General features: G+C 48.1%; 7 protein-coding genes across 7 annotated transcripts; 3 read left to right on the top strand and 4 right to left on the bottom strand.

The window, feature by feature from the left end:
- The first annotated feature begins 6,455 nt into the window (after positions 1 to 6,455).
- On the top strand, positions 6,456 to 7,475 carry F5891DRAFT_1027480 (uncharacterized protein). Its single transcript, XM_041361441.1, has 2 exons — positions 6,456 to 7,153; positions 7,217 to 7,475. Exon 1 carries the CDS (start codon positions 6,544 to 6,546, stop codon positions 7,150 to 7,152), a length of 609 nt encoding a protein of 202 aa, XP_041227258.1. The 5' UTR covers positions 6,456 to 6,543; the 3' UTR covers position 7,153; positions 7,217 to 7,475.
- On the bottom strand, positions 7,327 to 8,151 carry F5891DRAFT_1127963 (soluble diacylglycerol acyltransferase; the record flags this gene model as incomplete). Its single annotated transcript, XM_041364232.1, has 6 exons — positions 7,327 to 7,576; positions 7,624 to 7,686; positions 7,712 to 7,718; positions 7,745 to 7,858; positions 7,908 to 7,950; positions 8,047 to 8,151. 6 exons carry the CDS (start codon positions 8,149 to 8,151, stop codon positions 7,327 to 7,329), a joined length of 582 nt encoding a protein of 193 aa, XP_041227257.1.
- Positions 8,152 to 8,345: 194 nt separating this feature from the next.
- On the bottom strand, positions 8,346 to 10,076 carry F5891DRAFT_1144226 (uncharacterized protein). The gene has a single exon (XM_041364969.1). The coding sequence runs from the start codon at positions 9,979 to 9,981 to the stop codon at positions 8,644 to 8,646; it is 1,338 nt and encodes a 445-aa protein (XP_041227256.1). The 5' UTR covers positions 9,982 to 10,076; the 3' UTR covers positions 8,346 to 8,643.
- Positions 10,077 to 10,097: 21 nt separating this feature from the next.
- On the bottom strand, positions 10,098 to 12,006 carry F5891DRAFT_1027471 (WD40-repeat-containing domain protein). The gene is made up of 8 exons (XM_041361440.1): positions 11,840 to 12,006; positions 11,629 to 11,775; positions 11,435 to 11,573; positions 11,210 to 11,382; positions 10,987 to 11,156; positions 10,847 to 10,933; positions 10,719 to 10,797; positions 10,098 to 10,662 (listed from the first exon to the last, which is right to left on the bottom strand). Exons 1-8 carry the CDS (start codon positions 11,939 to 11,941, stop codon positions 10,492 to 10,494), a joined length of 1,068 nt encoding a protein of 355 aa, XP_041227255.1. The 5' UTR covers positions 11,942 to 12,006; the 3' UTR covers positions 10,098 to 10,491.
- A 9-nt stretch (positions 12,007 to 12,015) lies between these two features.
- F5891DRAFT_1027465 (Inosine/uridine-preferring nucleoside hydrolase domain-containing protein) lies at positions 12,016 to 13,941 on the top strand. Its single transcript, XM_041361439.1, has 7 exons — positions 12,016 to 12,318; positions 12,380 to 12,451; positions 12,504 to 12,942; positions 12,993 to 13,495; positions 13,551 to 13,761; positions 13,815 to 13,854; positions 13,920 to 13,941. The coding sequence occupies exons 1-5, from the start codon at positions 12,283 to 12,285 to the stop codon at positions 13,629 to 13,631; spliced, it is 1,131 nt and encodes a 376-aa protein (XP_041227254.1). The 5' UTR covers positions 12,016 to 12,282; the 3' UTR covers positions 13,632 to 13,761; positions 13,815 to 13,854; positions 13,920 to 13,941.
- A 72-nt stretch (positions 13,942 to 14,013) lies between these two features.
- F5891DRAFT_227743 (uncharacterized protein) lies at positions 14,014 to 16,951 on the top strand. The gene is made up of 5 exons (XM_041371005.1): positions 14,014 to 14,298; positions 14,353 to 14,367; positions 14,421 to 14,478; positions 14,529 to 15,663; positions 15,709 to 16,951. The coding sequence occupies exons 1-5, from the start codon at positions 14,282 to 14,284 to the stop codon at positions 16,662 to 16,664; spliced, it is 2,181 nt and encodes a 726-aa protein (XP_041227253.1). The 5' UTR covers positions 14,014 to 14,281; the 3' UTR covers positions 16,665 to 16,951.
- An 83-nt stretch (positions 16,952 to 17,034) lies between these two features.
- Positions 17,035 to 18,561, bottom strand: F5891DRAFT_950101 (uncharacterized protein; the record flags this gene model as incomplete). Its single annotated transcript, XM_041374927.1, has 2 exons — positions 17,035 to 17,654; positions 17,784 to 18,561. 2 exons carry the CDS (start codon positions 18,559 to 18,561, stop codon positions 17,035 to 17,037), a joined length of 1,398 nt encoding a protein of 465 aa, XP_041227252.1.
- Between the last annotated feature and the right edge of the window lie 1,627 nt (positions 18,562 to 20,188).

Below are 20,188 nucleotides of genomic sequence, written 5' to 3'. Positions count from 1 at the left end.
ATAGCCAAACTCTGTTCATAGTGTAACACATCATCACGCATCATAGAGCTCTCCCCTCACTGCTTTCGTCCTAGTCCATCGTGGTGAACAGAGAGAATCCGAACCAGCGCGATATTGCATCACACACCTATCACACAAAAAAGCACGCAGAAGAAAGAAGCATTAGCTCGCGGTCTAGATTTTAGTCATAGAATAGAACATAGAAGCTCCCAAATAGAAGCTAACGAACCATTTACAGAAACATACAGTCTTATTACGTCGCAACTCACATCAAAAACAACACCAATTACAAAAAAGAGCAGTGTTCATCTTACTCGCATTTACGTTTATATTTGATGCCCAAAGCTAACAAATTGAGACCCAGAACAGCAAAAGGACAAGCGGTAACCAACGTTCGTTTAAAAACGAACTGGGAACTCTGGTCAGAAAAGACATCAGCAGCATCATCTCCTCTCGATACACCAGATCCATCAGGACACAACACACCAAGTCACTGTAGCACATCGTCACTAAGCAGCCTCTCGGAAGAAGACGAACAGCAGAACAATCAAGTCCCCTTCCCAGAACTAGAAGTCCAAAAATTAGACATCTACATACCATCGTCCGAAGTCCAACAACCACGTCGTCGCACGAAGACAGAGCAGCTCACATCCATCTCCACAGTACCGAATTACAATCTAGCCGAATTCTTTGCACTTGCACAGTTAAAAGCTGTCATGCCTGTAGAGACCCCGCAGATATTTCACGGCGATGGAAGAGCATCAGAAAATCCGGCGGATTTCCTGAAATCCTTCAATCGAGCAATGCGTCAGCAGACAATAACAGACAGCACCGACAAATTAGACGCTTTTGGTGATTACCTCGGAACAAGTTCACAAGCAGAACGATGGTTCAAAGTGTTGCAGTCGAAAGACAAAGCGACATGGAATGCATTTGTGATAGCATTCGAGAAACGCTGGCCGCCAGTCCAGATAGCGGAAAAGACAAGAGCAGAGTACGAGAAAGAATTGTTAGAGCATATACTACGAGAAGAAGACGTAGGAAAGAAGAAGACGCTCTACGATAGAGAATGCTGGACGCACGTAGCATGGGCGATGAAGACGCTTCAACTTGCAACAGACGCAGGCATCGAACAGAGCACGTCGATGATATGGCAAGTCCGCAGTAAACTGCCGGACATCGTAAAGGATCTATTGAAAGACGAAGAATATACCAAGTGGGAGGAGTTCACGAAAGCAGTGACAGAGCTCAAGGGAAGTCGGCTTGTAGAGAAACAAGAACAATACCTCAAGCAATCACACGAGCTCAAAGCGCTACGCGCAGACCTAGCTCGAGTCCAGACACGAGCACCGCAGCAAAACCCAATTGCAGCATTACAAAGTCAATTCAATAGAATGTCGATTAACCCCACGACACCGCCAACGCTTCCGACAGCGAACAACACATATAACCGGGTACCAGCAGCAACCAATCGTCAGAACGCACAACCAATGTATAATCGGCAACCGGCCACAACGCAACAGCCATTAGTAGTAACGGAGGAGATGAAAACAATGGTCAGGCAGTTAGTCCAAACGATGCCGCAACACCCGGATAGCGCAGCAGGAAAAGCAGCATATAGAGCGCAGCTCGCACAGTGGAACACGAGATGGGGAGAGAACGCGAGAGTCACACAAGAGACAGGATACCCACTAAAGCCGGGCACGGCAGCCATCGCATCCAGCGAATGCTTCGCGTGTGGGACACATGGACACAACGGACGGGATTGCCCGTTACCGCCAAACCACGAAGAGAGGCTAACGCGCAAAGAAGCAGCATGGAGAGCAATTGTGAGCAAGACGCTGGGCGCATACAACAGAGCAACGGCCACACCGATATCACTAGTCATGAGTAACGGCTACGAGGAGACACAGTTAGAAGCGTGGATTGAAGAGATTCCCGAACAACAGGGAAAAGCGGACGGGTCGACGTAAAAAAGAACATTACGTCGACCCAAAGTCTCAAACACATTCAAGCCGGAGTCGAAGTCCTCGCATGCGAAGAGGCAACATGCGAGGACAACTCTAGGACCATTAGCCCCAAAGTTTCTGCTGAGCGCGTAGCTAAGGATATCGCATGTACTACCGAACTTCACGACGCAATCGAAACCGATGACTTGTATTCGGTTGGACACCCGGTCGTCACAAAAACTCAGTTAAAAAATGGAGAGGCAGTTCCGTTCGCTCACCGAATAGAGCTAGAAGGTCCACAAGGAGAAAGAGTCAGAGTACGAGCGATATTCGATGACGGCGCAATGACCAGTGCAATGTGCACGTCGATCTTCGAGAAGATCAAGCACAGATTGGGAAACTGGAGCGCATCAGACAAACGATTAAGGATGGCAAATGGAAATATAGTCAAAGCAATCGCAAAGTGGACGGGAATGATTAGGATTGAAGAAGTCGGAGTGCGGAGCACGTTTGAAGTCTTTGACAGTGGCGGAAGCTGGGGCTTCTTACTAGGAAAACCGACACTTCAAACATTCGCAGCAATTCACGAATACGAAACGGACACGATCGTGATAACCGACGGAATCAAAACAGTCGCAATAGAAAACCAGATAGCGGACAAGCGGATGTTACAGAGAGCAGATGCAGTCAGTCTCACGCTAGACGAGAAACAACAAAGGACGTTAGAAAACAAAACAAAACCATCAAACATCCCAATGGGCCAATGGAAGCCGACAGGATACTGGATCAGAAAGAAGAGAGAGAGCGCGTCAAAAGAAAGAACAGCAGAAAAAGAGAATAACACATCAAAGGGAGTGACAGCGGCCAGAGTATCGAGAGAACAATCAAGCACTGACACACATAATCTAACAGAAGAAACAACGAGCATCAACATATTAAACGCACAAGAAGGACCAGACGAAGGAGGAGAGCAACTATTAGAAGAACTTCCAGAGTTAGAACCGATGAGGAACGACGCGTCAATATACTCAAGACAAACGAATCCATTTAATCCGGCAAGAGTCAAAGAAATTCTCCGACAGATCACGTTCGGGAACGACCTGACAGTAGACGAGAAAAAGGAGTTAGAACAGTTTATAGCGGAAAACACAGACAGTTTTGCACTAACGCTAAGAGAAGTAGTCCCTATTCCTGGAGCAGCGCTGAATTTAAACGTTCCAGATAACGCAATATTCAACCTACGGATACATCAACGCCCTTTAACGCCCGAACAAGCGAAGTTTTACAATGAGCGAGTAACGGACATGTTGGAAGCAGGTATAGTAGAGAGAGCATCCCCAGAACTGATTCGATGTGTAGCAACCACAGTTATAGCGCAAAGAGCACACGAAACGGGCGGTCTACCATGGGACGAGCTAAAGCAACGAATCAACGACCAACATAGAGCAGCGGGACTACAACCAGCCTATGAGTTACCGCCACGAGAGATACAGAATCCTACCTTAGAAGAAACAAGAGAAAAAGGACCGAAAAAATGGAGGATCTGTCAGAATTTCGCGCAGCTTAACAAAATAACGGAAGTAGTCCCAATGCCGCAGGGGGATATATTAGCAAAACAACAGAGGTTAAGTGGTCAACGTTACATCTCAATTTTTGACTTCGCATCAGGGTATTATGCGATAGAAGTGCCGGAGAAGTGGCGTCCATATTTAGCGTTCTACATCGAAGGAAGAGGGTACTTTCAATATCGACGAATGCCGATGGGAATTACAGGAGCACCGACAGCGTTCTGCGATACATTAGCAGAAAGGCTACACGATTTCCTAGTGACGCACTATATGGAATTGTTCATGGATGACGGAGGATGCGCGACAGGTACGTTTAGAGAAATGATGGATAAGCTAACAGTTTTGTTCCAACGTTTTCGAGAATGTCGATTTTCAATAGCTCCGAGCAAGACAAAGCTTTGCATGTCAGAGACCGAGTTCGCAGGAGGAACAATAGGAAGAGAAGGAGTGAAACCAGATCTAACAAAGCTGACAGCCATTGTAGACTGGCGACAACCCGAAGACGCACAGAACTTAGCCTCGTTTTTAGGACTAACAGGATTCTACAGAACGTTAATCAATGCATACGCGAAAAGAGAAGGCCCACTAAGAGATTTACTACTGCAAGCACCCATAGACAGCACAATGTCCAAAACAGCGTATCGACGAGCCATGAGCGGCTTCAAGTTAAGTACTATTTGGACGCAGGAACATACTAAAGCATTTTTAGATCTAAAAACGGCGATTACATCAAGACCAGTATTACACGCACCAAGATACGATGGGTCGCACTTCATAGTGACATCGGACGGATGTATAGAAGGCTTCGCAGCGGTCCTAGCACAGAGAATCAAGACGCGAACATCAGCAGGGAAATGGGTCGAACGTCTATATCCTCTAGGCTTCGCATCAAAACGGACATCAGCGACAGAAAAGAAGTACAAATCGTACTTACTAGAATTCGCAGCGCTCAAATTCGGGTTGGATAAATTCTCGAGCATCATCTGGGGATTTCCGGTCGAGATTGAAACAGACTGCAGGGCGATGAGAGACACGCTGCTGAATCCGCATCTGAACGTAGTACACGCAAGATGGAGAGAGGGAATATTAGCGTATCATATAGTGGACATAAGGCACGTACCAGGAAAGCTGAATGTCGTTGCTGATGGCCTTAGCAGAAAATGGGAAAACACCGCTCCAGTAGCAGGAGACGGAAACGAGTGGACGGTAAGCGAAGACTGGGAAGCAAGGATAGGACTAATTAACGACATCATGAACGTTACGACGGTGGACGCACAAGTAGACAAGCTTCGCACACGATTCGAGAACGAGCCAGTATTCAAGGAAGTCGTAGAAGCTATATGTAACCTAGATCAAGCCACGGAGATCAGAGAGAAACGGCGAGCAAGACACAGAGCAGAACAGTACGTTATAGAAGAAGGGAGGCTCTGGAAGCTACGAGGTGGCACAACGACGAGAGCCAGGACAAGAGTAGAATGTGTCTCGAGAGGAGAAGCCAAGGTACTAGCAGCACAAGAGCATGCAGAAGGAGGCCACTGGGGACGAGATGCGATCAAAATCGCATTACTGGACCAAATATGCAGCCCCAAGCTAGACGCGTCAATCCTAGATGCCATCAAAGACTGCGCAAAATGCAAGAACTTCGGACCGACGCACATAAATTCGCTACTAGAGCCAATAACCAGGCGGCACCCATTCGAACTGTTAGTTGGAGACTATCTCACCCTCCCGAAAGGGAAAGGAGGATACAATACGCTCGGCGTGTACTTGGACACGTTTTCGCAGCATATCTGGGTGTTTAAATATAAAACATCAGGTAGTGCAAAAACGACGATTGAAGGACTCAAGAACATCTTCAACGCATTCACAACACCGGAAACATTCATGGCGGACGGTGGCAAGCACTTCAACAACGAAGCAGTGAAGGACTTCTGCGAATCGAAGAAATGCAAAGTACACATCGTAGCGGTGTACTCCCCGTGGATCAACGGCCTTGTAGAAGGAACAAATAAGCTTTTACTACACGTTTTAAAATGCTTATGCGCACCAAGTTTAGGAGAAGATCAAAGTCAAGGACAAAAAACGACAGAAAGCGGCTTGACACAATCGTGGCCAGACCATCTGGAGGATGCGGTGCACGCTCTTAACTATCGATTATTGCCAGCGCTGAAATTTTCTCCAAAGGAACTTCTTTTAGGATTAGTAGTCAACACACCGAAGACGAATGTAGAAGAAAGCGCGTCAGCGACACGCACTTCAGACCCACTAACTCAAATAGCATACGTCGAACAACAACGGTTGGACGGATACGATGAAGTAGTGCGACATGCAATCAAGAGGAAGGCAGCATTTGATAAAAAGTTGCTACAACGAGCGCCAGGTGAGGTTATATTTCGAATCGGACAACTAGTTCAAGTATATCGCAATGATTTAGATTATACGTTCAAAGCGGAACGAAAGCTCATACCAAAATGGTCAATCCCAAGGCGTATACGAGAGAAGATCCTAAACTCGTACAAGCTTGAAGCGCTGAACGGAATCCCAGTTCAAGGAGAGTTTAGTGCAAGACGACTCAGAGCATTCACCCCGAGAACGGGAACGAAGTTAGCAAGAGAACAAGAAGAGCATGAACGCAGAATCAGAGAGAGAGGAGACGACGACACGGAAGCAGATACAGAAGATAGAACGGAGAAAGAATCAGAGAAACAGAAGGGACATGAAGAAGAAGAGAACGACCAGACAAGAGACGAAGCGGATGAAGAAGAGAACGAATAGGACAATAGAAGTGATAGTAGGAAGAACGCCGAGGATGGCGTTGGTTGTTTTTTAGGGGGGTGCATGGACCGGGGGTCCCAAGGCATAGACCAAAGGAAGAGACATAGACAAGAGGCAGTTGGTCCTTCGGCGATAGCCATAGCTTAGTCAGCGACACGCGCACATAGCCAAACTCTGTTCATAGTGTAACACATCATCACGCATCATAGAGCTCTCCCCTCACTGCTTTCGTCCTAGTCCAACGGTTATCCATGGACGACATCTCAGAAAAAGACCCTAAGAGAGACATACGCACATTTGTGTCTCACGAGCTGAAAAAGGTGTCTGGTCTCGGAGACAAAGAGTTCGCAGTCCTCGCTAACAGAGCTGGGGGACTATTCGAGTGGGCGTGTCTTGCATGCAACTACATCCGAGACATCGCTACTGGCTCACCCGCAATTGATCGCCTCAACGACGTCGTGTCCCACAATGATGGAGAGCAGGAAAACTTGTTATATGGCATGTATAACTTCATTCTAGGACAAAACATGCGGAGGGAGAAACACGTCACAGAAGCTGGTTATCAGCGAGCTCTAGCCAAGTTTCATTCCGTGATGGGACAAGTACTTGGCTCGGCCAAACCGCTCTCTTTAGATGCCCTGAATGCCATGCGGTGCCATTTTCCAGATAAAAGCGAGCATTACGGAGTGGAACTCGTGGTAGGAGACATGGGATTGCTGCTCAGTGGGACCACCAACTCATCTAGCGCCATCCGACCCCTTCACGCATCCTTCCGGGAATTAATTTGGAGCTGTTCGCTATCGTCATGGTCACAGAGTGGACGCTTCAGCAACAGCACAGCGCAAGGTTCCAAAATCTAGCGTGCGCCACAATTACCGTAGAGTAACATGGGGCGATGAGGTTTGCTGATAGAGTGCTCTTCAGGATATTTTCAAATTCGTTCTCCATAGATGTTTCTCGTCCGATACAAGTAACGTCATTCTTTGATCGATACAACATCGATCACTAGCGTTGTTATCCCGATTCTAATTATCTTAAATCAAGTTGGACGGGTATTGGAAGTCCTCCAGGCCCACGAGATTCTCCTTTATGCTTCTCGCCGAAACGAACCGGTAAAAGATGCTAATACTCCCAGCTTTGTCATTGGTCCCACTCGCTCGTCCTCCTCCAAAGGGTTGCTGACCCACAACCATGCCAGTGCATTTCTCGTTGTAATAGACGTTGCCGACAGCGTTGCGCAGCTTGTTTGTGGCAGTCAGGAGGGCCTTGTGCTTTGCGACAAAGCTGGAAAAGAAGTTGTCGGTTAATGCAAATCACAGAGACGTTGCGACTTACATAGAGCCAGAGTCAGGGCATAAGGCGAGGTGTTGTCGATGTCAGATGAGTTCCAGAGTCTGCTCATGATTCGCGTCGCCGTACACATAAACTTGGAAAGTGGCCGCATTTGTGAACGAAAAACCATTACAGTGATGACAGGACCAAAGATTTCTTCTTTCATCGTGATTGATTCAAGATCTTTGGTTAGAATGATGGTGGGCTGTATGAAGTAGCCCTTGGAGTCATCACCTGTAGGATCATGAGAAAAGTCGCAGGTGAATCATAGTATCTGCCTTACCCGTGCCTCCGATAAGAACCTCCCCTCCCGCATCCTTGGCTTCCTGGATGAAAACCAATTATTTCGTTATAAGTCGGACGACCTCTGCGACATTATTCAGTAATCAATGCGCAGCCTGATGCATGGAAATGGAACGTACATCACGTGGTCCCATAAAGTCACTGGGTGACCCGATTTTGATCTTGGCAACCTCAGACTTGAAAGCGAGGAAGAAACATATACAGTAGACATGCTCATAATGCATAAATAAATAAAATACAAACAAATCACTAGAAAATCATTCTTGGGTGCAAAAAATTATCCATTAACAGCAATATATGGACCAAGCTCATTTCTACGAATGGATGACTTGGTGCGTCTCGAAAAGATTGGATCCTGATTTGTTATAATTTTTTATGCATTATGCATTATGAGCATATCTACTGTAGCCGTAGAACATTTTGTCCTGCACCCACGCCTTCAATCTTGTGCGCCACTCATACACATGGCAATATGCGCACCTTGATACTCAAAGTCGCCTGGACCTCCTTGCTTTATATCTAGCTTCGCGCGCCTGCGCACTACTGGACATATCGGTATTCCAACCTACGATTCGCCCTTCGGATCGTGACGTGACGAGCCCGCATTTTGTTTGACAGTCAATTCTTCGATGTTTACAGTATGATGAGTGTCAACGATTGCGATCATAATTCAGGAGACCTTCTAAGCGATAACTCTAGCCATGCATATCGGTTATTCATACAATCTTTTCTTCCCAGTTGTCTATGGAACGCGGATAACGAATGCGCTCGTAGTAAGCCTTAAACGCAAGTTCGGCATCATCTAGGAAGGTCTTCAGCAATCTGCAGTGTTCTTCGCATAAACTTTCCTTCTCCTCTGCTGTCACATGGAATTTTTTGTCTGGACAGGTAGATTTCAATTGCGCTGCAACCTTTTTTCTCCAGAGATTCCAAACCCTTGTCTTGTTCGGCACGAACAACGATAACATACGCTCCGCGTCAAAGTCTTCGTTTGTCTCGTTTCCATCGCTGAGAATAGAGCAGGCGAAAACAGCTTGGCTCCTCCTATTATGGAGGCAATACTTCTGTATCGCGCGTCCTTCAACCTGCAGCGCCTTGCAAAGCAGGTCTCCTTGTATCTTTTCGCTCTCAAGTGAAGAGAGGAACGAGTTGTAGACCCAAGATGCCGCACACGAGGCGAGAAACATCATTTGACCGAAGAGTGTCGCTTGGGGTATCAAGAGGAGCTGTAGCAAGAATTGTGCTAGTAGAAGGAGTGAACACAGTCCAACGCTCCGGTACTCTCGTCCACCATGCATGTTCAGCAAGAAATGACCCTTCGTTATTACATTCACATCTTTCTCTGACCCTATCAGAACGACGACATCGCGCGGAGTCAGAAGTAGACCATCCCCTGGGGGGACCCCCGGGGTCACAGTTTTGGGTCCCCGGAGATGGAGCCTCGCAGTACCGATCACGAAGCAGGTTATGCCACTTGAAACGATGCCGAGAAGGATGAGGCTGAAGGCATACCAGTCGGCAAAGATAGCACATGAGAAGCATGTCATGATGCTGATGGTTATGGGTATTGTAGCTAGTAGTGCGTGATGGGTGCTCATCATCCCCACTTCATCCATATCCATGACCTCTCCGACGCGAACGACGGTCACTGATGCAGGTAATGTCTCCGTGCTGGCTTTTCCCTGAACCGCCATATCTTCCACCTCCTTGCTCATCTGTATTGTGAGGTATCCGAGGTGCCCCGTCGTCATATCTGTACCAGACAGCGAAGCGACGTATCGCGGCCCAGCCTTGCCATCCAGGCCAAACGTTTCAGCTGGTTCGGAATTTGGACCTGGGAATAATCCATCCCAAAATCGGGAGTTAGCTAACTGGCCGTATCTTTTGGCGACCGTATAGCTCCCTGGAGAGTTGTACCACCCCAGCCATCTTCGGCCGCGGTACAAGTGTACGGTACCCATGGCTGATAGTGTTTCATCACCGCCGAAAAAGCCGGCAACACCTGCTGAATCTAGTGAGAATGGTGAGCCATGAAATGGGATCTGCAGGTGCATTGTTGTGGATGTTGTAGATAACGGTGAATCCACAGCATGCTGGGTAGGTCTTCAAATATCAGCCCTGCGTTAACTTACTAAGAGCTGTAGTCCTGGGAGAACTCGAATCGTCCTCGAGGCAGCCTTACGAAATAAGTATATTGATCATCTGACCCCAGGGCCCCGAAAGGCACTGCGAACTAATATATAACCGAGCGCTGAAACACCGCATCTTTGATGGACTACTAGTTCTGTCGCAATTACCAAGGACACTCGCCCCATTTGCGAAAGTTCTTGTGCAACTACAAAGACCATCCATCAGAAAGTAATCCGATCGGGCGCAAGTTTCTCAGGAGAAGAAAATCATTGCGCCCACAGGATACCATTAGACGCCAACTTTTTGGAACACGCTGATGGGCCTTTCAAACCTGTAGTTGTCACAATCCATCGAATTTTCGTACAGAATCGAATGAACTCGAACAAGTGTGGCGATTTAACGACATGAGTGATAATAATTCCAAAGCTCGCCTATCAAATCCCACCCCCAAATAGGCTGATAATAGCCACAGGAGGAGGTCCACCCTCCCGGAGCTTTGTTTGCCCACAATAAGCAAAGACGTATTTTGAGGGATGCCAGGTCACTGTAGGTGACGGTGCCAATGCGGGAACACGATGCAATGGGGCACCCGTCTCTGTTGCACACTATTGTGCCCAGATCGTGTTAAAAGCAGATAAATAGCTAGAAACTGAGTCCTTACTATGTCGATGTAGGGTCCTGTATTTGCAATAGCGAGGTACTCTCCATCATACGAGAAGCTCAATGCATTGATCGCATTTCTGAAGGAATCAAGTCAGTGGAGAGAGTGGTGTGTTTGAATCTACTCACTCGCAAGTGGAGATTGTCCGAGCGCATATCCATTCACTCAGATCGAACATGTTAACAATTGAGTCATAGCCACCAGATGCAAGATATCTGAACACAACGTTAATGCATGTCGATTAGAGCATGTGACCGTTAATACGCACCTCCCCCGAGGATCGAGTGCTACTGCAACACAACCTCCGACATGAGCGGCGGGGCTTTCTCTAAGGGTTAGTGTTGGGTAGTCCATGACCCGAACGCTATGCTCAGAATGATGCGTCAGAATTATACCATCGCCGACATGATTGAACATGGCGGTGGATGCGACAATGCTCTGTCGAAAGATGTCGATAACTTGTTACATGATGGAGACAATGTGGAACAAACCCCGTCCTTATCTGAGAGATGCCACTGCGCCTTTGTTGCATCACCATCTTTTCCGTATGTTAAGAAAAAGAGCTGGTGCCCGGCCGAAGTAAATATCAAAGCCCGGCCGTCTGGAGAATAATTTGTCTGTACGGGTGAGATTTTCAGAATTATTTGCTGCGTGTGCCGACTTTCTTGAGTTCTGTAAGGGTTATTCACAATGCGCGCAAGGCATATAAAACTTACGTCGTGCATCCCAAAATACAATCCTTCTGTCCTTCTGACTCGACGTGCAAAATAACTCTGGATGAGTGGGATTCCATGATATATAGTCAACATCATCGGAGTGACCGCCAGAGAAATGAGTTGCAGCTCTTGATTCCATCTATGATTGTGGTAAGGAGTGTGGCTCCTGATGAGATACAATATATGGTACGTACGCTAGTTTCTGGAGTCCAGATCCGAGTAATTTTGTCGATACCAACGCCAGCTAAACGCTTCCCGTCGCAACTCCATGCTACATGAGTTATAGCTTGAGGCGAGGGTATACGTAGATCACGCGGTTTATGCGCAGGAAAGTTTTGTGCCTGAATCAATGGACTGCATTAACAATGCGAGGTTCTTTGAGATGTGCAAGTCCTCTATACGCACATGTAGACCGCGAGCAGCGAATGTTGTATGAAGAGGGGGAGATGGTGGCCGTTGAAGGGGTGCTACTTCTTCTTCCTCCTTGCTGTTTACTTGACTTGACATTGATGATGCGACTGAGCGTATGGTGTTTTGACTCGGAGCCGGACTTGCAGACGTTGTTTGCCACTGTTAGGACCGACAAAGGAACAACCAAGATCATCTTTAATCCAAGTCTCAGAGTCTTCACCTTTTCAATTGCGCCATTTTTTTATGCAACTCACAGGAAGGTCTGCACCCAGTTACGACCTTTGATTTATGGTATATCATTATCGACGATGTTCGTTCCGTCCGGGTTTTGGATATGGACGTACACCAATTAACTTTGCTTCTCATCAATCAGATTACTGATCACCGTTGTTGCCCTTACAATCGATCCAGTTCAGTCTGACTGAAACTAGAAGAAAATGACGTTGAAATATGTCTGGTTAGATGTAGATCCGGTGCGCAATTGACGATTTGCTCTCGTTTGGTGGAGATGTGCTGATGAAACGCTTCATTCAGGGACATGATGATGCCACTGCACTTATGATGGCCTGTCAATTAGAGAATATCAAGCTTCTTGGAGTATCCAGTGTGTGTAAAGCGGCTGTCTCCTGCACAGGTCCTTTTCAAGCAAGTTGCTTAGGTTCACGGCAATGCGTCCGCTGATTGCACTGCCAATAACACTGCAAGGTGTCTGCACGCATTTGCTGCACCTTCCGATGTTCTTGTATATCCTGGCGCATGCAAGCCGTTACTTCGACCCACAAAACACGACCCTGAAATTCATGGAGAAGATGGCCTAGGAGGTGTTGTAGGGCTCCCTTCAGCTGATAGTCCTGAAGTTAAGGCACGATTCGCTCGGAAAGTCGATGGGTCATTGATCCATGCCATCGAGGGAATGGCAACAGCCATCAAGGACGCATGGCGCAATGGTACTGGACATCAAGTATCAGTTGTTTCCTCTGGACCAATGACGAATATTGCCCTATTTGTCAGCGTCTATCCCAACCTCATGGAAGCAGTGGAGCAGTTTGTATTTATGGGCGGAGGTGTGGGCGTTGGAAATAGATCTGCCGTCGCAGGTATGTAACATGTGGTACTCGAAGAACCAATCTTTACAATGACAGTGCAGAGTTCAATATTATGTGTGACCGTGCGTGTCTTATTGAAATATGTTACGGTGCCTGTCTTGATCCTCTATTAGCTGAGGCGGCTCAGATTGTCCTCGATGCTCCAGTCAAGACTGTCATGATACCCATAAATGTCACACACACGGCGATTGTCACCTCGGCTATCCATTCCCGCCTGAGATCACCCCATCTACCTTTCCTGGATGGCGTGTTGGCACATCCGTCCACCAATCTCCGAGGCACTCTGTCTTCTGTCATTAGTTTCTTTGCAGGAACGTACAAGTCAACATTTGGTTTCGATCAAGGTCCTCCTCTCCATGATGCATTGACCATCACATATGTGTCCCATCCCGAGTTCTTTAGAGCTCAACGTTTCAGAGTGGATGTGGAGTTACATGGTAAGCACACGGCGGGAGAAACAGTCATCGACGTCTGGAATTATCGGATATGTGATGACTCATGGGGCTCTAATGGGAAGAATTGCGTTGTCGCCCAGTCAGTTCAGGTGTGTATTCGAACGTACAGTAAACCCTCTCTTCTCACAATATCAATGTCCCTAGGTCGACCAATTTTTTGAATTGCTTTTGGAATGCGTCTCCCGATGTGATGCCATATCTCCGCTCAACGTACAACAACAATGATAATTTACAGCACCCTCACACTTCTGATCGACTTGCGACCGTTCTCTACATCTACTCACGCTCTACTACCATTGCTGAAGATTTATTCTTTTCGTGTATTCAAACGCGATGCGCCTTATGACCAGTACATGTAAGATACCATTTCTGCCAAGACCCTGCCGCACCTATTGTATTAAGTTGAAGACCCCATAACAGTCGAGCGCTTTCAATAAGGTTGTTCTTGGTTAGTAATTACGTCCCGCATGCTGTGCATACACGCTTACCATCATAGCCTGGTGTCTGTCACAGAATCCCTGTCAAATCAACATCTCATAGGAATTGGGTAAAGTTAGTGATCGTGTGGATCTGCTGGCCGCCTTTTACAAGACATTGAATGGTTGTTCTGATGGCCGCTACGCAAACACGTTGTCATTGCCACCCGAGCCAGGATCATCAATTCATTAGATATCAGATAGGTTCCAGTTACCAATTACGACTCCATGACAATCATTTTCGTCCGAAAACTTTGTTCCTTGACGTCCGTGGGTGCTGCTAGATGGGGGCGTGATGCCGTTAGGCCAGACGAACGATGTATAAATACATGTCATCACGCCCTGTTACTAGACAGACGCACCTCTCATCCCTGACAAATTTGCCTTGTGCTACTCGCTATGGGCGTCGACAAAGCGTGAGTGTCATGGTTCCAGCATACAAGCCTATTTCAACTAACTGTGACTTTCAGTGGCAAAAAAACAAGGTCTGTCACGGTTTTGCGCGTTATAGATACTGCGATTCTGATTTATCCCCTAGTCGTTTCAACTTCATTCGCAAGTCGACATTACGAACTGCTGATGACAGCACTACCCAGGTGTTATCCCTGCTGCTTGTGTACGTGTCGTTGCTAATGTTTCAATGTAGGAACTTGAAGCCCCCGTAGACGGCATCGAGGATGACTCGACACCCGCCCCGGAAGGGGAAGAGGCGGGAGACACGCAAGATGAACCAGATACGCAAGATGAAACAAATACGCAAGATGAGACAAACACGCAAGACGAAACAAACGCACAAGACGATTTACCTGGTCAAGATTCCTTACCCACAGAATCCCTACAAGACGAATCGCTTCACCAAGATTCCTTGCCCATAGTGGTGACAGAATCTCCGCAAGAGGATGCAGAAATGCAATCCATGTTCCCAACTTCTGACTCCCCCGCCCAAGAGTTTGCCAGCATTGCGGAGGTTGACAGAGCCGACAGCCCTGTCGAAGATCCCGAGGTTATTCTCAAGAACCTACAGGAGACTTTTCAGAACATAATCGACGATAAATTAGCGAACATACCCCTTCGCTTGATAGACACCCACAGCGGCATCCTATACACCAGCAATGACCTCGAGGGAATTTTCAAAGAGTCGGAGGAGTATCAACAACTCTACGAAAATCTCCTGACCACCTCCGTGTCGAAGCTTCAGCGCAGAGTTAACGAATTCTTTCGATATGCCATGCTTTCCCACAAGTGGGCAAGTGCGAAGGACGAGCCCCAGTATTGGCAGATCAAGGGCAGCGTCTACGAGATGGATGCCCCGCTGGAAATTCGCAAGCTGCAACAATTCTGTACCACCTCGAAGAGAGAAGGCTACCGATGGGCGTGGAGCGATACGTGTTGTATCGATAAGACGAACAACGCTGAGCTTCAGGAATCCATCATCTCCATGTTTGCTTGGTACAAGGATTCGGCAATCACTATCGTTTACCTTGCAGACGTCTCCGATATTTCGCAGTTGAAAGACAGTCAGTGGTTTAAGAGAGGCTGGACGTTGCAGGAGCTCCTTGCACCTCAGTCTATTCGATTCTACAAGCAGGATTGGCAGCCGCTCATCGATTCCGATAAGAATCACAAAGTTGAACTTCTATCCATTCTCCACGACATTACTCACATCGATGTCGATGTTTTGAAGACATTCGTACCTGGCGTCGACAATGTCAAGAAGCGGTTGAGTTGGGTGGGCAGCAGGACGACTAAAAAGATCGAAGACATTGCCTATTGCCTCATGGGTAAGCGTCGCCATAGCTAATGAATTGTTCTAACGCCCTTGCTAGGTATTTTCGGCATCCACATGCCTGTCATGTACGGGGAGAAACATAACGCCTTTGTGCGGCTTCAGAAGGAGATCATGGCGCTTACCGACGACCTCTCACTCTTTGACTGGTTGGGAGAGTCATCGACCCTTCACAGTTACTTTGCTGCGCATCCGAGGTGTTTCATGACTCCATCTTACGACGCTCGACAGGACTCCACTTCATCGAAATTCGAATTCAGGCTACTCAAAACTTCGAAGCGCATCACCAGTGGCTTGTCTTCTTCGGCTCTCAAAATTGTCAAGGACGTTTTGAGCAACCCGCCTCATGGACGTTTCATTGCGAATGGGAGAATGAGCATGCCCTTTTTCGTTCACGAAGTGGTCACCCTCATTCCAAACCAAGACAAACCCGGAATGCTCAGCTATCTCGTCAAAGCTGAGGGACTCTCGGAGCTCGAGATCATCGTCACACAGCGGCTAGTTCCTTTATACGGCAAGAACCCAAGTCACAAATACCGTGTCGTACGAATGTGGGACGCGAGTCTTATTCAACGTCCTGGAAGCATGAGCATCGAGGCTGCTGATGCCTCGATTGTTGATAACCCTGAGTCTCCGGAGCCACTTACGACAGAGGACTCCCCGAAGCAGGAAAAGGAAAAGGAGAAGGGGAAAGAGAAGGGGAAAGAGAAGGACAAAGATAAGGGAAAAGATAAGGAAAAAGATAAGGACAAGGATAAGGAAAGTTGGGTCGGCAGATCCAAGGATCTCGTCGCCGACTTTGTGGCCGACATGGTCACCAACAGCACTGCTGCTGCATTTATTCGGCGGCTGCAAGAGCCGTTTGTTGCTCAGCTGCTTTGTTCGCCTGGTGACAAGCAGCCTTGGCGGAGGGTTGGAACCACCATCCGCGTCATTGCTCACGCATCCTCTGGGTCCATTAATTTCAGGGCTCCCGAAAATGTTATCGTGCACTAAAACTTCACTACTGTGTCCCTGCTCGCTAATACCCCTATGACTGTGTTGTCTATATTTTACAGCTACGATCACGAACTCTCATGAAACTATGGTACTGTATCAAATTACTTGGACTCTACTGTACAGTGTATGCTAGATTGAGAAACGTCCAGTGTCAATTCAGTGTCAATCTCCATGCCAGGCTCCTGATTGGTAATCTCGGGTCACTAGGGGGAAGGCGAGGCATTAGGGGGTCCCAGAACCTTGTCAAGTAAGACAACGTATCAACGTTAACCACGACTGTCACGACGCATGGGAACAAACAGAACAGAGGCACCGCTTGTACACGCGGCGGCGGCGGACCGACATAACTCGTAAGACAAGCTTTCCATCATGCCTCCGTTTTTACACTACTCGACACGCTGCCAATCAAGCTGCGACTCCGAACCTGCAATACCAAATATTGTTGGTATGCAGTGCGAGCATCCGAGAGCAAGTCGCCCAACAAGCTCTTATCGACATCGTTGAACGCAGCTATGCGGTTACCGCAAGCCTCGAGGTCAAGTGATTGCAAGCCGCCCTGCTTGCTGCTTCTCATCTGCTCCAAAACCTGTTCTCTCCAGACCGTCCATACGTGCGTGTCGTTCGGGATGAACTGTCGAAGGATCTCTTGTGGTTTAAACCCTCTGTTCCCCCAATCTTTGTGCTCGCAGTCGGGCTGAAGGGTTAGGCAAGCGAAAACAGCTGCGGCCGTTCTTGTGCCCAGTTTGTACGTCTTCATGCGATCCTCCGACAGAGTCAACGCTTGGACGAGCTGTTCCTCCTGCAGGTATTCCCCGTCCATGGACGACAAGAAGAGATTGTACGCCCATGACACAGCGAAGGACGTTAGGAACATGACCTGCCCAAACAGTTTGCCTTGTGGTATCAGGAGCAACTGCGTCAGAAATTGAATGACCAGGAGGAGCGAGCAGAACCCGATCGCTGCGTATTCGTCGTTGGTTTCGGCGTCTTCATCATGATCCAGTGTCTCTGGCCCGGGGCCACTCTCTGCATCTTTTCTCCCAAACATATGGTGGAAGTCACGGATCCCATCCCCTATAATCCCGCGTTTCCTCCTCTCCTTCCTAGCTCGCTTACGGACCCAGGGCTCGTACTCCAAGTGAAACTTGCCCTGCGTGATGGCAAGTACATTCTTCTCTTTTCCACGGACGACGATCACATGATTTCCGTCCATCAGCATGCCATCGCCTGGCGGTGCATTTTTAGAAGAGGCGGCACTCTGGAGGACTATGGACGCAGAGCCGATGACAAAACACGAGATGCCGTTGACGAGAATGCCGAGGAGGATCAAAGAGAAGCAATACCAGTCATCGCCCCACGCACAAAGTATGCATGTTGCGACGCTGGTAGCGATAGGGATCAATGCGACGTGTTTGTGGAAGCCATCTCGGGCATGGATGACCAAGCTATTTTCGGTACCAGCGTCGAACTTGATATCTGGCATATCCAAGATGGTAACTTTATTTGCCCTCGTCTTTCGTCCCTCTACTATCACGGCTCGTTGGTCTTTGCATTTCTGCATCAACAGATATGCGAGGTGACCCGTTTGTTTTAGGAATGTGCCGGACTGGGATGCGACATACATAGGACCGGACTTTCCATCCAGCCCTATGTACGTGGTGGGCTCTATATGGGCTCCTGGAAACATTCCGTCCCAAAAACGAGAATTGGCAAGTCGGCCATAGTGCCTCCCGACACTGTAGCTGCCCGGGGAATTGAACCAGCCTGTCCACCGCCTTGCTCTATAGAGATGCACGGTCTCCATCGCGGAGACCGCCTCATCACCTCCAAAAAACCCTGCGAAGCCACCGACATCGAGGCTGAAATGATCAGTGTTTATCGTAACTGGGGGCATGATGATTTGTGAAGACGTCCTCGCGCGCAGCCGCTCTCCTTCATATAGAATTCGTAGCAGCACCCTGAGTCTGAGCTAGCTCGCTTCTTTCCTGCAAAAAAGTTCGAACACTGCCTCATGGCGTTAACAGAGTTCAAGACCCCAGGACACTCTACTACAACATTCTTCCTTTTGTTATCAATCTGTCGGACCGTCCGGCAGCGAGGAAGCTCCACCGACATCTATCATGCATCATCTCGACAGACATCTATGGCCCCCTCCCCACCTTTCTCTTACCGCCTGTGATGTTTCCTCCCGCCGTCTTTCATATCATGTATTGTTTTTTGTGAATTGCCATACATGAGTGATGAAATATACGTATCTGTCTAACTATAAGTTTCAGTCTAACCCTCGGTGAAGAATCCGTGTGCTTGAGGGCGGTGCTTAGGCCTCAGGAACCAACAGCGCTCGACGTTTAACACTCGATTCCAGTCGTTGCTCGAGTTAACAATGTCATTATATTCAAAAAAAAAAAACGTTTAACCATATCATATGCGATAAAATAGATCAAACGTATATAGGTATGGGTAGTGTAAAGGGAAGAGATGAAGAACGCAGAACCAAGATGCCAACCAGGGATATCGCAGGCGGCAGCGCCAGCCTGAGGTTAGTGGTAGCACGAGAAAGTCATGGTCGGGTGTACAACACCAGGTTCATGGGTCCGTGACTCCGTGTTGGCGTGCCAGGATAGAGAGAGGGTTCACGACGTTGCCCTCGGAGCGTGGAAGTACAAGAGGTCAAAGTGAGAAGTGGAAGACTGTAACAGGCCGCACCAGGTTAGCGGGAGCACGAGGAAGGTCCCGATTGGATATGTGGAGCAAGGAGCAAGGGTGGGGAAGGTCTTGTGTTGGAACTTGGCGTGTAGTATGAGGTGGCAGAGGTTGTCCTAGGGCGCAGGTACTAGTTGCGTCGATGGCAACGTCACATCGTCACTGCAGGATGTTGCGGAGGGTTGCTTGGATGTCAGAGCCGCGAACGACGGGAGGTCCGACAGGGACAGGGACATGGTTTGACAACGAGAGGAAAAAGAGTAATCGAGTTACGTAGCCGCCAGTCAAACGTCCTTGGGGTCCATGCCAGGGCTAAAAAGACCGGCTCCAGAACCGAGCTAGTTCGACGCTCATTGATGAAATCCGGTTGTGCTGGCAATAGCTTTGGTTCATCATGCCATCATCGACCGTAACATATCACTCATGTCAGTGCTTCAGTGATTGTCGACCGCGTCACAGCCTGATCTGACACAACCTTACCTTGATGCCGTAGTGTCGGCAACCTCCAAGATATCCGACTTTGATTCTGGTACACGGACACTGGCCACATATTGGAGTCCTTTCAAGTTGTCGAAACTCTGCAGGCACTCATGTTACAGACCATGTGGTATTTCACATTTTGCCAAGACTCAACACAGAAACCTCATTATGAAGGCTGATACTTCTCGGAAGATGGAAGTCCAGGTGATGTAGTGATTCTTTTCTGCTACTCGGACTACCATATCCGTGACCTCGGCAGGCATCAGTGGCAAAGATTGAATATGGGCCGCGTCCGTTGCTTGAATTACTGTCTTTTCCCCATCTCATCATTATTTTGA

Source organism: Suillus fuscotomentosus, assembly GCF_016647785.1.
Source record: "Suillus fuscotomentosus strain FC203 chromosome Unknown F5891scaffold_20, whole genome shotgun sequence".
NCBI classification, from domain to species: Eukaryota; Fungi; Basidiomycota; class Agaricomycetes; order Boletales; family Suillaceae; genus Suillus; species Suillus fuscotomentosus.
This window is presented reverse-complemented; position numbering and strand designations above follow the sequence as displayed.